Below are 17,253 nucleotides of genomic sequence, written 5' to 3'. Positions count from 1 at the left end.
CCACATAATAGGGTACCTACATGCATTTAAATCTGGGAGCGTCCAAATGCACACATATACCTCATGAATTGGACGAAGTGACGACCGCCCCCCTAGCCAAGTTGGTAGAGCATCGAACGTGCTATTCGAAGGTCTTCGAGTTTCGGTCACTGCCGGTGGCAAGTTACTTTTCCTTCAGTTTCCTTTCTTCTCGTTTACCTTACAATTACTTATAACATCCCTTATACTTTACTTGGTATCTTTATTATGTTAGTTCACGGTATAATGCGTATAACGCAGAAATCGAGGATTTAAATTACACCTAATTTCTGAAATAAACTAAGTGTATATGGTTAATGTAATGTACGTTAACACGTGAGCAAGCTAAACGCAAGATCTAACACACACACACACACACACACACACAACACACCACAACACACCACAACACACCACACCACAACACAACACAACACAACACAACACGACACACCACACCACACCACAACACACCACACCACACCACACCACAACACAACACAACACAACACACACACACAACACACGCACACACACACACACACACACACACACACACACACACACACACGTTGAGGGTTCCCTTTAAGCAAAGGAACACTTCGAACATTGCGGCATGGTCATCACTCACTTCCGGAGATTCGGCAACTTGTAGCCGTGGCGCGGTTTCCTCTGGCACCGATCGCGGAGTCACATCCTGGGATTCGGCGACATGTGGCCGTGGCGCGGTCTCCTCTGGTACCAACCGCGGAGCCTCGACCACCGTAACGCTAGCCGTCGAAGACGGCGCCTTCGACTCGGTGTCACCATCCTTTCGATCTTGAGCGTCCTCAGCGGCAGCTTGAGGTGCCTTTCCCGACACCGAGTTGTTCCGCGAACGTTTCTTTCGCCTCCGAGATCCAGAACTCATCTCCGAGGATTCGAGCTTGCTGCTCAAGTCCTTGTCACTCAAGAACTTGTCACTGCTGCTCAAGTTCTTGTCACTCACGTACTTGTCGCTGCTGCTCAAAATCTTGTCAGTCGATGATACCTCCTGGTTCTCTCCAGCTTTCTTCGCTTCGTCAGCTTTCACCACCGCGTCCTTTCTGGACTTCTTCGAACGGCGGTGAGACTTTCTCTTTCTCTGCCCCGATCTCTCAACGTCAGAACGGGACGCTTCTGTGTCCGCCGTTGACGTCTCCCGATCAGCTGTACTTTCTTCCATCGTAGCGCAGGGAGATTTGTCCAATAAAGACGATGCAGGAACACCGTTGAACGGGCTTGATTTCGATGAACCCCGCAGCGCGTGGAGATGTCTCGAGAACGAATGCGGGCTCTCGCGATGACGGTTGTGATGATGTTTATGATTATTGTTACGGTAGTACGCATGTCCGCTGGATGAAAAAAAAAGCTGAAAAACGTACGTATTGCCCTGCTTGCGCGAGGAATCAACGAGACAATTGAACCTTCATTGTTCTCGCTTGCTGGCTTGATTGATTGATTGATATGTGGGGTTTAACGTCCCAAAACCACTCTATGATTATGAGAGACGCCGTAGTGGGGGGCTCCGGAAATTTAGACCACCTGGGGTTCTTTAACGTGCACCTAAATCTGAGCACACGGGCCTACAACATTTCCGCCTCCATCGGAAATGCAGCCGCCGCAGCCGGGATTCGAACCCGCGCCCTGCGGGTCAGCAGCCGAGTGCCTTAGCCACTAGACCACCACGGCGGGGCAAAACTCGCTTGCTGGCTTGAACACTATATACGGTAAAGAGGAGATTAAAGTATTTTTTAATGAAGCTGAAATGTGTGTTGCTAAATTACGCAACTTGTCGGGATCGCTATTGCTGAGCAGCAGTTGCGATGTTGCTAAACATGTTGTGTTAGGAAGACCTTGACACAAGATATCTTTAATGGAGCTGAAAGGTGTGTTGCTAAATTACGTAACTTGTCGGGATCGCTATTGCTGAGCAGCAGTGGTGATGTTGCTAAACATGTTGTTTTAGGAAGAGCATGACACAACATTTACTTTAAAAAAAGTGGTTAATAGCAGAAATTCGTCACAGAGTTGTCGTGTTCATGAGGGGTAGTCCTTAGTTCTTGAAGCCATTAGAGATGGGACTGCCGTTGCGCGAGAGGAAATGAGTAATACACGATATTGCTCTGATCGGTGTATCTTCGAGTAACCATTCAGCAGTTCTCTCTTTGTCCTGTGGCAGCGTTCACCGAGCTCGTTTTAACTGCAGAGAAGATTACGGGTTCACTGGAGCTCGTTTTGTCGTCTCATGTCTCGCATTGGCGTTCTCACGTTTGATACACATACGCCGAGCACGTTGTAATTTTAATGTCATCAGGTGCTTGCTCATGAACGCCAGCGTTTCTGAATGACTAATGGATATTTTCTTTAGTATAATGCGGGCGCTCCTCCTTAGAGGGTAACCATTGATTGAAAGGGGGATTATAGAGTACTATAATAATTTTTCTAGTAGAATAGAGGGATGATGCCACCGCGCCACCATTTTTCCCCCTCGTCCCATGCCTATAAGCGGAGACGCCGGGAAGAGGTCGTGAGCATGAACTTGGCATCCGCGCCAAAGTAAATGCCGCCCATGTCCCCACCCTAAAGCGCCGAAAACTTTTCTATAGTCCGAACAGTGCTCTCCAATGGAGATCGCCGATTTCGAAACAGCTTCGGGGTCTTTGGTCTCCGAAGCTGTAGATAGTAATTGGGTAGGAACCTAGGGGGCTTTGTTTTTGTCGGAATAATTTGCAAGCCTGAGACGCCAGGTGCCACACAGCTCGCACCTTTCACCGCCCTGCGACTAGACCCCCCAAAAATGTGGCAGACGTCACGTAACCGCCGCTTCGCATGCGCGAGCTAATCGCCTAAAAAAGGCCTATTTGCCGGTCAGTGCCAACTAATCGACATCAAAATGTGAGCGTCGAGGAGATAAAAACACTGCGCTTGGAGGTGCTAACAGTATAAATACTGTAAAATAGAGATGATAGGACAGAAAATAAGCAATCATGAAACACGTAAGATGAACACAAGAAAGGAACACAAAACCACCATGTAAAGTATAACATAATCAAGCGAGAAGAACAGAAAAAAACACATCAACACAAGGACAGAACATAAAAGAACAGAAAAAAGAGCATTTAAACACAATCTCAACATTCCGTTTACAGTAGAAAGGGTGACACATTCTTTACTTGGCAGTGTGGTCAATGCTCTATACATATGTAGCGTTGACGACAAATGTCTCCCGTTGAGTACAGATGTCGGAAGACAAGTGATCGCATAAAGCTTGTTTTCTATTCTTACCTTCAGTTCGTTTCGTCCAACCACGCAATGCGTGAGGTGGCACTGTGCAGCACAAGTTTGATCGCGGCGTGCAGTTTCTTTTATATCGAGCAATATCTCAATCTTCACTACTTACGCGTGGCAGCAAGTGTCTCACTTACGACTACATAAAAAAAAAAGGCTAGCAATATAAACTGTTCATTTGTTGAGGTAGCGGATATGAGACTCGCTGAGACCTTCCTGGCTCACTTTTTCACCGCAGGAATCTCAGTATTCAATCAATATTTTGGCACTACACGCACCAAAACGGTGACACTTTTCTCAGAAGGGTGGAGCAGGAGTACAGCACAATGTTTGGACTAGATGCTGCCGGTACGCGACGGCAGCCGTCGGGCTTCACAGTGACGCACTGTAAATAACGAGTCCACCTCGCGAAAGTTTATGCCACTCAGAGTCGACCAAATGCCGAATTTCGAAGCCGCTTGCAGCACAGTTCTGTCCGCAGCTTCGCTGAAAAGAAAAGGAAATGTACATCTTAATTGCGTTCACTGTCACTATAAAGAAGACTTGCTTTAAGCTTTTGTTCGACCGAACCAAGCATTCGCACGTGAGAAGTACAAACCGGCTGTGCGATGCACACACTCTGGGACATTGCTGATTAAAAATTGTCTTCGAAGCTGTATTAGGCTATTTTCACCGAGGGGTCAAGCTATACCCTCCTGCTCATATGAAGACCTCTATAGCTAAGTGCTAACAGAGAACCGCGTCTAAGTACCACATTCACAACTACAACTTTTCCTACAACAATTCCTTTCTTGCAGATGTCTCGGTGATATTCTGTGTTTTTTAACGCAACACATTCGCTTCCTCTTAAGCTGTATTGCTTCAAGCGACCTTCCTAGGGAAGTAAGCATATATATTTCTGAGTCCTAGTTATTTACTTTCCAAATATGTATATCTGGGGCTGCCTACCAAGAGTTTTGCATTAAATGTGCATTGCTTCTAGCTTCTTAATGTAGCTTCATCTATGCAAGCCAACGAGTGCGAAACCATACACGTTTTAAGTTCATTTCTTTCACTTGGAGCTCTTTTGTGTACCATCCTGGAACTTTCTGTGTGATCTACCCTTCTGGTGCAACGCTCGACGCAGACGCACGCCATCGAGAAGTCCATATACCTTCCCAGGCCGCTAATCCAGATTGTGGGCCTCTTCCAGCCATCTCGACGACATGCCACGAGTCTTTGCCGCATTCTATGGTCGGAAACATGGAGGCATATTGGGTTACTCAGAGAAACGCTGCCTTTGGCCTGCTCTCAACGAACGTCTCTAGAGTGTCTGCACTTGCGCTACCGTGAACACTTCAGTTCAGCCCTCTTTCCGGTGTGTTTCTTACTGTCTCCTCGTTTTTCGCGCTGCTTCGCATACAGGAATCTTGCACACGCTTGCAGTATGTAACGACCCCAGGAATTCATTCGGTACACTAAACCTCACCAATTATTATTATTACTCTATGCCTTCAAAGATAGGTGACTTGATAAGTTTTCATATTAGTAGTCGCTGTAATCTGGCCGCGTTCTTATGGACATAGTACTAAATTCATATAATACAACGACACGCTAACGTCTTAAACTATTTCGTTTGTTCAAACACCTAGCTCCAAACTGACGAGCGTTTGTTGCAGTACAGGCACGTAAAGGTAGAAGAAAGTGCATTCGTCCCGTATAGCAGAAAACAAGGGCGCCGGAGCACATCGCTGCCGCTGAACCGCAAAAGACTTGTGTCCACTTACCATCGTGCTCTTCGTAACCATTAAAAATTTAGCATGATTCGATGCTTTCCAGCGTTCGACGTGTGATTTTAGGCCAGTCTAATAAATAATTACCAGGCGAAGCATTCCTTCAGGTTTGTGGTTCAAAGACTGGTCTGTTGGGAGTCGTGTTGCTTGCCGTCCTTCTGTTCCACTGGGCAGGATGTTTGGGAACAGCACAGAGCAGCTGCAGAGCCGAGAAGATGCATGTAGGCCCGTCGATACTGGCGGTTCGTGACTCCGTAGATTATGGGGTTGATGCACGCGCTCAGGTAGAGCAGCAGCTGGCTGCCCAAGTGTGCCGCTGGGTGTCGAACCTCGGCGTCCACCACCTGCGGTGCAACCAGCATCGCGGTGTTGTCAGGGCCACTTTGAACTATGGTGTCCTACTCAAGGCCTTCTTCGAGGTTAAATGAAAATATACGCGCGAAATTTGCAAACAAAAAAAACTAATTCAACCACTTCGACTCAATGAAAGCCGTAGAAACATGCAGCGAAGCTAATGCCTCTCTTCACGTATAGCACATTGGCTGTCTGTTGACTACGTCGTGCGGCTTCCTCCTCAGGATACAAGCAGCTTTGGTCATTCTTGGAAAAACAAACACCTGAAGAATGGACCCTCTGTGTTTAGAAAAAAAGTTTAACGATTTTGTGTACTTGGTACTCAACTACGGAAGAGCAGTAAGCCGTCCCTAAATAAGAACATAAGGAGCCCTAAGGAAATTTCCCTAGAGTTGGCAGCATTGCGTTCCTCTCCTTTGTACTTCATCGAGCGACCTACAAACGGGCGATTTCTGGCACGCTTTCCGCAGAGCCTCACCCGAAGAACTTACACCATCCTTTATACTCTACCGCCGTACTTATTGCATACAGATAGGTTCTGACGAGCTTTCTGCTAAGCCTAAACTTAGTCTATGCTCTTGAATTGTGTTTATTTACCACATACAGTTTTACACTAAGTAATTGGGGCAGGGAAAAACAACAACATGAAACAGTGACAACGAAGACGCGCCTTTCATTGGTTCGTACTTTCCGCCAAGTCTCACACGAACGCCGACTAAATTTCAAGGCCGAAGGGCTGCCGCAGTGACGTCAGAGGTTGGGGGCCCAGTTGCCCAACTGAGCATGCTCAGTAAGACTTTTTTTTCCACATCTTTTATTCGGCCCAATCAAGCCGCAGCAGCTGCAAGAGCGGGAGCGTTGGTTCTCCTAAAACGTGAACGAAACGCAGGCTTTCCGCCACGTTCGTGGCGTAACTGGGCCCCCACCCTCTGACGTCACTGCGGCAGCCTTTCGGCCTTGAAATTTAGTCGGCGTTGCTCACACTCGTCCCTCTTGGACCCCCCATTTTCACCAAGATCCACTTTCACCTTCTCGGCCAGGTATTGCCTTCTCACTCTCTCTCTCTCGGCACTCCCCCCCCCTTTCCTACCGAGCCTCACATTTAGCCTCACTCCCGCCACACACCAAGGCCGCGTGACCAGCGCGTTACACCACCGGCGAAGGAGCCAGTAAGGACACATTCACTGCTGAAAAATCAAAGGACACTTCGTGAATTACAAAGTGTGTCCGGCGAAGGCTGGTGCCCAGAGCCGCCTGGGCCCAGTGAGACGGAGTCAGTCAGAATGGAACACGATGCGCGAGTCTCCTTCCTTGCATGAGTGGGCACGCTGGGCACAGCAACCCCAGGCTCACGAAGCGCGAGTGCTGTGCACATGTAGACCCACGCGAGCATTGTATAGACCACCGGGGCGCGTTCGTTGGCGCGCACCGGTGCCCACCTGACACCGTGCCAGGGCATGGACGGAAGGATGGACATGAGCAGGAGACATTAAATGCCTACGTCTTAAAATTCTGTCGGTGTAACTGACCAAAGGTTTCCTGCCCTGTCATCGTGCAGTCGTCCAAACAACTAGTCCAGTTGGTTCACACGTAACGGTTCTTTGAAAAGTGCAGGTCTCACCTTGACGATGGTGATGGGCAAATAACAGGCGAGGAATGACAGGAAGATGACGAGCACCATGCGTGTGATGCGCCACTCGTCCCGGCGTCGACGCGCGGCTTCACCGTGCGCCTCCACTTGCAGTCTGCGTAGCGACAGTGACCGTAGCTTTGCGTCAGCTAGCGACACCTTTCGCCACAAGTTAGAGGGTCACTTAAGAGAAACAATAGCTTGCTTTAGATTGACAAACTGCACGCTGAGATGCCACGTGTTTCACAACCATGCATAAGTTCACTATTTGACGATAAAATTGAGGTTCGAATTTAATTTTTAGATCTCGCGCCGAAATCACCGCGCGTGAGGTCAGAAATTTTAAAATGTATTTTGTGTATTGACGTGACGTTGGCTCGATGGAATTTTCAGAAACTTCATATATGCTATAGGTGTATGGCACCTACAGATGACAATGTACTTCTGTTTTATGAACTAGAAGCTACGTAGCACCCAGTAGATGACTTTAAAATTTATGACGTAATGGTGTTCGGTGCGGCAATCTCAAGGTGGAGTCTCCACCCACGTTTTCTTTTCGCGTCTTTTCTCGCCTTTTCTCGCTTATTAAGAGTCGTCTCGCGGCAAGGGTACGCGAAAAATTGTTTTGCTCTTTAGTGTCTCTTTAAACATGTACAATTGAACCAACGACATGTCCATATCTTGTTGCCCGTACTCCTTGCAAAAACTATCCTTTTTTGGGCGTTCTTATCACGACTCATGAAAAGGTGCAGTAATACTTGAAGATTTACTATGCACTTTATTCGTACAGGACACGAATGCTCCTTGTTTGAACATATTTTTTTTTTCTTTTTTCGTGCAACTTGAACATCGACTGTGCATAAAACGGCAAACGTCTAATCTTCCGAACTCATATTTTCGGAAATGAAACTGTGCACTCTAAACCTATTGTATGTAACTGTCGTGTGTTGCACGCAGATAATCGTATTGTGTTGTCATTGCACGATACTGTAAAACAACTGCAGCGCTCTGCTTGAAAACATGTTGTCCCATGTTGTGCAATAAAGAAAACGTTAAAAGTAAGCGATTTGTCTAACTATTCGGCAAACCTTTTGGAAATGTTGCTCGAGTAGTCCTCCCCCCCCCCAAAAAAAAAAGAAAACAGAAATGGCAATTTATACAGTGTCCAAATGGTTGGCTGTGCAATCCAACACGAACCTGGCCTTCCGAGCATGCCTGAAGATGGCGGCGTAGCAGTATACAATCGCCAGACAGGGCACGAGGAAGGCGGCAACGAAGAGGAATGCTTTGGGCGACCTTCCGCCCGACGCAACCACTGAGCATCCAGGACTGCGCGGGTCCGGCCCGAAGCGACCCCACACGCCAGCCAGAGTAGGGGCCAGCAGTAAACAGGGAGCGAGCCACGTGGCAGCCACCATCCACCAAATACCTGCCCGCCCGTACAGTCGGCCGTACAGCGATGGGCGCACCACAAGCACGTATCTGAAGTGGAAGTTTATTAGGGGCATTTTTATGAGGGGGGGGCATTCATCCATCATGTGCTAAGAGCACTCCTTTAATGACTTTAGCCGCAGTACATTACTGTCTTGTGAAAAAGCGTACAAATATTAGGAAGGGGCGACTAGTCGCGGGTCACAGTTCACCTGGGTCATCAGTTACATCGGACACACGGGACGTATATGTACGAGTGCAAGTATGGTTGTTGACGTGTAAAAACTACACCGCCAACCATGCAGAGCTGCCTGTGACGTTAATGCGGCTCCGAGGAACAATAAATTAAAATGTACGCCAAGTTTCTTTTGTCGCAAGCTAATTTTACATATTTTCAGGTGATACTAATCTATAATATCTTAATATTTTCGTTCACACCGCAAGACTCATATCACCGAGGTTTTTTAGTAATCAGATAAGGATGCGTACAATTTTTTCTCGCATTGCGTTCTTCGAAATTATAACGTGTCAAGTCTAATAACACATGGTTATTCGGGCAATTTGTTCCTATAGGGAGGTTGGTTCCTAATGCTAAACTTCAAAGCGCTAGTTCGCTACGGGACATAGAAGAACACATACAGTCATAGCTGAATCTGAAAGAGCGGCTTTTCTAGAGCCTTTTTAACACTCTTGGGGTTACTACTAACGGCACGCTTGCATGCTACCCAGCATGCCATAAATCGTCATAATCTTTGTCTACAGCAAATGTGAAAATTTATTTCTCTGTTGTAAACACCACAAAAGTATCACTGGCAAAATCACTTCTTTTCTAATATAACACACTTCCATAAATTTCCCAGCCACCGAACGCCCTCTATTTCTGAAAATTTGAATACTCGTTAAGCTTTGGACCTGCGGCGCACGGGTAAATAAATTTATGCACTCTTAAAAACATAGCGCTTATGTTCCCGTGGCTCTGTTCACCCATAGAGTTTTCTAGAGATAACTAGAGGGAACTGTGGCGCTGCGATCATTCAGGTACCATGAGAATGATGGTTCGTACACAGATTTGCATTGTCTTCGTTCTTTCGGTATTCGAACGCACTTGTGGCTTTGTTTATTCCTGTGTTTTTTTTCGAATAACAGAATTGACTGTTGTCAATATCGTGACCAGATTTAGTTTGGTGAGCCTAAACAACTGAACATTTGCTGATTGCCGTCTTGTGACAGCGGCTCTAACTCACGCGAAGTCAAACGAAGCGTAAAGAACGAAGATTAGACAAATCCGTGTCTCGCTCGCTGAAGCGCTCTGCGTTGCAGATCCCATAGACGCTAGCGCCACAGTTCCCTCTAGCGTATTTATAGGAAACTGTATGTGTTCACCCACCTGTTGACGGCGATGGCTGTAATGGAGAGGAGAGAGACTCCAACGTTGAGGTACCGGCCAGCGGCCACCAGTCGACAAAGCAGGGGACCGTGGGTCCAAGCCCCTTGCAGCAGACTGGACGCCGCGAAGGGCAGGTTCAGGGAGCAGAAACACAGGTCGGCCGCCGACAGGCTCACAATAAACACGGACGACGCGTTGCCGCTGTGTTCCCGGCGCATGCGCAGTAGCAGCGCGGCAATCGTGAGTGCGTTGCCCATCGTGCCGGCGACGGCGACGGCTATCACGAAGGCCCCTCCAGCGGACGACACTTCCATTCCGTCTTCCGTGTCAGGGTGGGACGGGGTCTCTGCAAGTTCCCAACAGGCGTCGGGCTTGTTCGATACGCTACGTCCTCAAGTTCTGTGCGTACAAGAGCGACAACTAAAACAAAAAAAAGAAAACATGCAGCGTCTATTAGTCAGTTAGCCTAGTGATCTATTTTGATTGATTGATTGATTGATTGATTGATTGATTGATGCGTGGATTTTCACGTCCCAAAACCACTTATAACATTATGAGAGATGTCATAGTGTAGGGCTCCGGAAATTTCAACCACCTGGGGTTCTTCAACGTGCGCCCAAATCTTAGCACACGGGCCTACGGCATTTTCCCCTATAGTGATCTATTTCATTCGACATATTTTGGAGTCGTAAATGTTTGAGCCGTACAATTCATCAGGTAGACTACTAGCTGCACGAAACTATCATCGGTATATGTAAATGTACGGAGGTATAGCATACGAGTGTGGGAGTAGCCGCTTCAAGGATTGTTTGTTGTGAGGCATATCCATCGCATCAGATGAAGCCGCTCTGTGTGCAGATCGTTAACGCGTCTTTCCGCCCGGGGCAACAAACAAAATGAAATCTTAAAACAACGACAGCAAATAAAACAGATGTGAAGTAGGTACATATTTTCATTTAGAAAGAAGCGGTGAATGTCTTAGTGCGCACTGTTAAGAGGGTGCAGCTAATAACACTCTGAAATCTAATAAAAACATTATAACGGTAAAAACGCTGTTATAACTGCGTTTCATAAAAGCGTTGTGGTTTCTGACATAGTCATCTGTCGATTGGCAACGTTTTAAACTTTTCAGTGAGCAACCGAACCCTGTAACCACAATACCACCATGGTGGGCTTGACAAAGGAACCAGAATCGACTGACGCTTACAAAATCTGTGAGCTGATCGTATGCCACCATATGATACCACACTGTACTGTGTTGGATCTTTGGTGTACGTTTAAAACTGTTGAATAAATCATGGCGGGAAATAAACATGAGCAGTTTCACCAAAGGTGAGTAAGGTTAAACTTATAGTTGCCACGAGTTGACATCAAGCGTTAATTTTACTTTTATTCAGTTTTTCGAAGCTATTGTCTTCTGCACGAGATGTAGAAAAAAAAATCCCATCATGCCACTTATTCAAACACCCAAGAGGGAAGAAACGCAACTTGCAGTATAAATATAGTGAGTTCATCATTGATTTGCGCAGTAAATACGAAGCCTTTCACTCAGAGCTATTCTCATTTAGTGAATGAAAGTTTGCGAAATTCTGCAAAAGCTGTGAAACATGTATGCACCAATGATTATAAAGAACCACTCACCTTACAGTCATCGTATACTGGGTATAATACTTTCTCTCGGAACATTCTGCGCATCTCCCAAGCAGTTTTGCTTATTCTGACTATTTTAGCCTTTATATTACTATGCAATTCATTTTTCGAAATTGGTAAATAAACAGTAACATCTCTACGATGTGTTTCTCGTGCCGCTTCATCGACAGCTGTGTTTCCAGGAATGTTGCAATGACCAGGTATCCACTAAAATTTAATCTCATGTTGCGCCTAGCTTGCTTTGGTGAGCTCTTTCAGCGTTTCGTATTTCATACTATCACAAATTGCTGTCGTGTTTGTACTGGAGAGTGATCTTCAAGCGGCCTGTGAATCGCGCAAAAGTACCTTTTTTTTTTCTCGCGTCTGCTGCCGAGTTTATAAACTTTATAGCATACAGAATAGCGAAAAGTTCAGCTGTAGTAGATGACGTCATGCGACAAAATTTAAATGGTTCCTGAATATTGAGCTGGGGTATAATAAATTCTGATGTTGAAGACGTATTACTTGAGCCATCTGTGCAAACGTGTATGTACCCTAGATGCCACATGTGTATCTGATAAAACACTTGTTGTTGAGCAGCTTGAATGAACATGCCTCTCTTTCTCATAATGCCATCTACTGAGAATTCAATGCTTGGTATTGTAAGGAGCCATGGAGGATAGTACACTTCAGAGCTCCAAAATTCAGTTCATGGTAATATATACAAATTACTGTGCATTCCTTCATGAGCATTGCTTTTATCCCTTTGTAAAATCTCCAGTGCCAATGGATGTTTTTTTTGTGTTGCGTCTGTAAGCGAAAAAAATGGTGGCATGTTTTGATTGTTCTCGTGACTGAAAAGGGTGGTTGTCAAGTCTCTCTGCTATGACAACGCTGCTGGAAGTTGCTCGTGGAAAACATAGACAGGCGTGCAGTCCCCTAGCTAATAGTCTTTGATGTCGCTCTCTAAAGTGCGGGAAAGGCCGTGCTGCAGAATATGCAATTTTTTGTCGTATTAAGACATTGTGAACAGTGAGCATGGATGATACAGGTCTGCCCCATGATGTCTCGGCAATTCTGCGGAATATATTCACTAGAAAATTCACCTCGTGTTTGAGTTTTTTTGTGTGAGGAGCCCATGATAGCTGCCTATCAATTATTACTCCGAGAAACCGATGCTGTGTCACAGTCATCACTGGTTCTCCTTCTAAATTGAGATTGAAGCATTTTTAACTTTTTGCGGGTGAAGGGCAATACATCTTTCTTTGCGTGCGACAGAACCATTCCTCTTTCTTTTAAAAAGTGGTTAATAATATTTATGCCCTCTTGCAATGCAATTTGAATTAGCCGAACGTCCGTGCCAGATGCCCAAATGCACACATAATCTCCATATAAAGAATATTTTAACCTAGAAGGCAGTCTTTTAGCTAAATCAGCCATAACACAGTTGAAAAAAAAAAGGCTGAGTGTGCTTCCTTGTGGCACTCCCTGTCTGGCATCGTGTGTCGCACTCTTTCCTTCGCTCGTCTGAATGGATATTTTGCGACCTGATGAAAATTTATAGATATCCACCGCAAAGACCTGCCGGACAGTCCACGTTCCAACATACTTAGCAAAACATATGTGTGACTGACTGTTTTAAATGCCCTTTTGATGTCTAAGAACACTGCGACCGTCAAACTACCACAGGCACGTTCATGCTCCACATACGTTACTATGTCCAGTATTGCATCCAATGTGCATCTCTGTTTCCTAAAACCTGTTAAGTAGTTGGAGAACACACCAGTTCTGTTGCACCACCATTGAAGTCGCGCATCAATCATTTTTTTTCATTACCTTACATAAACAGCTTGCCATACTAATTGGGTTGAAAAATTCAAGGCTCAAGGGCGTCTTAGCCGGTTTTAAGATCAGAATGATGCGAGCAAACATCCAAGACTCGGGTACATTTTCTTGCATCCATAGATTATTGCAAATATTTAAGAGAATGGTTGCGCTCGTTGACCCAAGGTTCTTTCGCATATTGTGCGTAATGCCGTCTGGTCCAGAGGCCGATTTTTGACGACATGATGCTATAGCACAATGCAGCTCCCTTAACGCAAATACAGGGTCTAGCTGAGGATGCTGGGCCCAAAAGCAAGCATTAATTTGCTGGCTGGCTAACGCGACAGAATTATCAAATAAAGCACATTGTGATGCCCCGGGCCTACTGATAAGTTGACAGAATTCATCTGCTAGAACTTCCCATTTGTCCAAGGCTACAGCAAGCGCACGAAATGGGAAGCTCTCTGATATAGGGCCACTAAATGCTTGAATTACAAGCTAAATTTATGAAACAGGTGTGTGGGGAGACAGCGTGCCACAAAAATCACGCCAGCATCGTTACCTAAATTTTCTAGTCGTCTGCGCATTACACTGTGGATTTTCTGTGCATTTTTGTATGCATCTAAACTTCCACTGCGTCTATAAGCCCTTTCGGATTGTCGTCTGATGGCTCTTAGATGATCGTACTTTCCGTAGATGGCAGCATGGACTTTTGGAATGGGGACTTTTTTTGTACATTTATTCGTTTTATCCTGCAAACATTCAGTAAAGCTTTCAACTGTCGTAAGTTCACTATTTTGGTTTGTTAAGTGGTACCGTAATGCTTTCCAGTTCGTCAGTTTGCTGCAGCGCTTGATGTCGTCATTTCGCAAGTAGGGGTGATTCTATGCAGCCGCATGACGATGGAGAATGAATGCGAAACCGTGGAGTGTCATCAGGGGAAGGTAGGATCTTGGTCTAAAAAAAATCACATGTACACGTAGTTTTTGTTTTGCTTAGGGCTCCACACCAGGTCACTTGAGCAACTTCAGTTAGACGCCAGAAATTGTTGCAAGCCCCCGCTTTGTACCAAAAGAATTCCTTAATTGGTTCATTACAAGCCACGAAAGCATGATGCGAGAAGGTGCGCTTTGAACATTTGCCACTCGCCCGCCGACGCCCGGTGTAGACTTCACAATCGAAATCCCTTCCCTGCCCTTTTCGGTGTAGGAGCAACTCGGAGCTGGTAGATCACACGATGCAGGTGCACCAACACGTCATGCGCACACAAGGTTACATTCGAATGACATGCCAAGGTCGTTTCGGCGTTTTCTGTATTTTATATAGCCTATTGCCTGTTTCTGTGGGATTTATTCCTCTATGCACGCACGTTTGAAGAGGCTGGCATGGATCATGTATCTTTACCACGATACACAGAGTCACACCACTGGAACTGCTCTAAGAGACGATGCACCAAAAACAAAACAAGCATTGTCTGGGCTGGCACCGGCATGATTCGAGAACGGCAACAACACCAACACCGACGAAATGGAGGCAGCTTAGTCTAGCATCCCACTCGATACGAACTAAACGAAATTCTGTTTGTATGTTTTAATATTTCTGTCAGCCTTCATACTTCTATTCAGACAAACAATTTCACAAATTACATACGTCGCTTCGAATAATGCTCGCAGTGTCACGTACTACTTGAACGTACGCAGGATGATTCCTTGCTGTACGTCGCCTCCTCTACGTTGGGGCTAGGGCGTCCGGCCGTGAGATGAAGAGCAAGCCGCGTTCAGCCTGCAATATCACCGCTTTCCGGAGAGCTTAGCGTTGCAAATCTTAGCTGACCAGATCGTGAGCGACCAGTGCATGCATTTCTCTTGCCTGCTTTAAATGCTCGAACTTGAAGAATGGCCCTACATTTAGGATACTATAGGGATAAATATAGGTACCTATATTTAGGATGCAGGGAGCCAAAGCTCTGTTTTGCCTGCCTATCTTAGGCGCCCCAAAACCCGATTTTTTAGTGCCTATAAATCCGGCCTCTATCATCACCGCTCAAAGCCGCGGGGTCCGAATTCATGAAAAAGCCACTCAGGCTGAAATTGTTCTTACGACAACGTTTCTAACAATCATGACGCTTGGAATATCACTTCCAAAGACGGTCAGCCAATGGCCAAGAACGAAATGGGGGGGAAGTTGTGCCCGAATTTCGAACGCAGTCATGGAGGCAGAATTCGCAAAGATGCTCGGCGGTTTTCATGGCTGATGGTTGTCTCATCCATGATGTCCTCTCTTCGACGACCGCTCGCCGACTGAGGTGAGCGGATTCATGAATTTCTCTAATCGTCTCCTAATCTTTTACTTTTCTCTCAAACCTTATCTCCCTCTCTGTCTTACTTGATCCCTTCTTTTTTCCTTTCGGTTGTCAGCTACTGCTGAGGTGCCACACTGTGACGCAGACAATTGTGGGGCTGAGGCTTACTTTTCTTTTCATTTTTCCTACTTAAGAATCACTACACCCCCAACCCCCCAACCCTCCAGCCCCCAACCCCAAATTTGTAGAGAGCTTCTTTCGTAAGCGTTCTTTTCCATTGGCTGCCCACCTTCAATAATGACGAGATCAGCGTCAGGATGGACAAGAAATGTTGTATTACGAATAAGTCTAGCGGGAATAGTATTTTACACGCATCTTGCCCCACACTTACTTCAATTAGAGAGCCCTATATCTACAAGCATTTTCTCTTTTTTATAGTTGACAACTATGTTCAACGCCTTTTTTCGTTGAAGGTAAAAACCCTGCAGGCACTGCGCGGAAAGTTTAAAAATAAACCGACCACTGTTTTTTTTCTTTTTAAACTTTTACTTGGGTTGGCGCAGTGCCTCCAGGTTTTTTTTTTTTACCTTAAACCACGTATGATCCCGACCAGACGAGCTTCCGTCAAACTTTAAAGTTCAACGCCTTTTTTCTAGAACAACGACAAATGACGCAGAAACGCTGCGCGTTTGTTATGCAGAATAAAAGAAGTAAGAAAAGAATTTTCCGCGTTCTTGCGAAAACGGAGCTGTTGCAGAAAGTGCGCAACGTGCGAAGTTAGAAGATAACACAAAACTTTGTACTTACATCTGTTGTGGTAGTTTGCAAGAGATGTAGAATTCCTCACGGCACAGCTTGTCCTTTGTTTAAGTTCATAGACCCTGGCGGCGTGTTCCAAACGATGACGAAAAAATGTATGAACACAAGTCAATACCTTCGATATCTCCTTTTGAGCGCCTTGAATGCCAGAAAGACCTCAGTGTCCGCATAACGCACAAGCTGATGAAAGTCGTGTTTACACCACAGCGGTACACTGCGTCGGCTTGAGAACAAATCCACCATATGTCACCACTGTGGATAAAAGCTCCAATCGGAAGATCATGGTTTCTTTGACGAATAATGAAAATGATGCTCTTGGATCAGCGCCTTTTTCTCCGCGCCTGAGGTTAGCTTCCGTTAAAGCACAGCAATCTCATACGTGGAGCAATTACTAGACTTTTCCTGCTTCCGCACAGTGACTGCTGGATAAAACACGGTTTTACGGGTGACTTCCGAAGTCCAACGTATTCCCCTGGTGACGTAGCTGTGGGGATAAAGCAGCCTTGTATGCCTCAAGCGTTGCTGCAAACGTGCCAGCGGTCATGGCTTGCGGCTGTAGACCAGTGGCTACCGAGTCATGTGCTGTGGTGTCGTAGTTTCTGTCGATTCTTGGTCCGACACAGAAATAAAACAAATTGTCTGCTGGATTGTTGCACAGAAAGCCTGATACTGGGGCCGTCGTAGGTGTCTGTTGCGTCCACTGGGAGCGCATCCGCACGCCGGGGTCAGATTGAACGGGGAGGGGGATGAGCTGCCTGGGAAAACTGAACGCAGGAAG

The 17,253-nt window shown here is 46.0% G+C and overlaps 1 protein-coding gene across 1 annotated transcript; it reads right to left on the bottom strand.

Moving 5' to 3' along the window:
- Positions 1-3,678: 3,678 nt before the first annotated feature.
- Positions 3,679-16,753, bottom strand: LOC119172733 (G-protein coupled receptor moody). Its single transcript, XM_037423881.2, has 6 exons — positions 16,464-16,753; positions 9,902-10,247; positions 8,281-8,565; positions 7,075-7,198; positions 5,187-5,443; positions 3,679-3,813 (listed from the first exon to the last, which is right to left on the bottom strand). Exons 2-5 carry the CDS (start codon positions 10,213-10,215, stop codon positions 5,216-5,218), a joined length of 951 nt encoding a protein of 316 aa, XP_037279778.2. The 5' UTR covers positions 10,216-10,247; positions 16,464-16,753; the 3' UTR covers positions 3,679-3,813; positions 5,187-5,215.
- Positions 16,754-17,253: the final 500 nt, after the last annotated feature.

Source organism: Rhipicephalus microplus, chromosome 4 (assembly GCF_043290135.1).
Source record: "Rhipicephalus microplus isolate Deutch F79 chromosome 4, USDA_Rmic, whole genome shotgun sequence".
NCBI classification, from domain to species: Eukaryota; Metazoa; Arthropoda; class Arachnida; order Ixodida; family Ixodidae; genus Rhipicephalus; species Rhipicephalus microplus.
Note: the sequence above shows the minus strand (reverse complement) of the source record. Positions and strands in the feature narration are given on the sequence as shown.

Coding starts and splice junctions, on each gene's coding strand:
- LOC119172733 (XM_037423881.2), bottom strand. CDS start 10,215: ATGGAAGTGTCGTCCGCTGGAGGGGCCTTCGTGATAGCCGTCGCCGTC. Junction 8,566..9,901: donor ACAGCCATCGCCGTCAACAG/GTGGGTGAACAC, acceptor CTTCCACTTCAG/ATACGTGCTTGTGGTGCGCC. Junction 7,199..8,280: donor AGGCATGCTCGGAAGGCCAG/GTTCGTGTTGGA, acceptor GTCGCTACGCAG/ACTGCAAGTGGAGGCGCACG.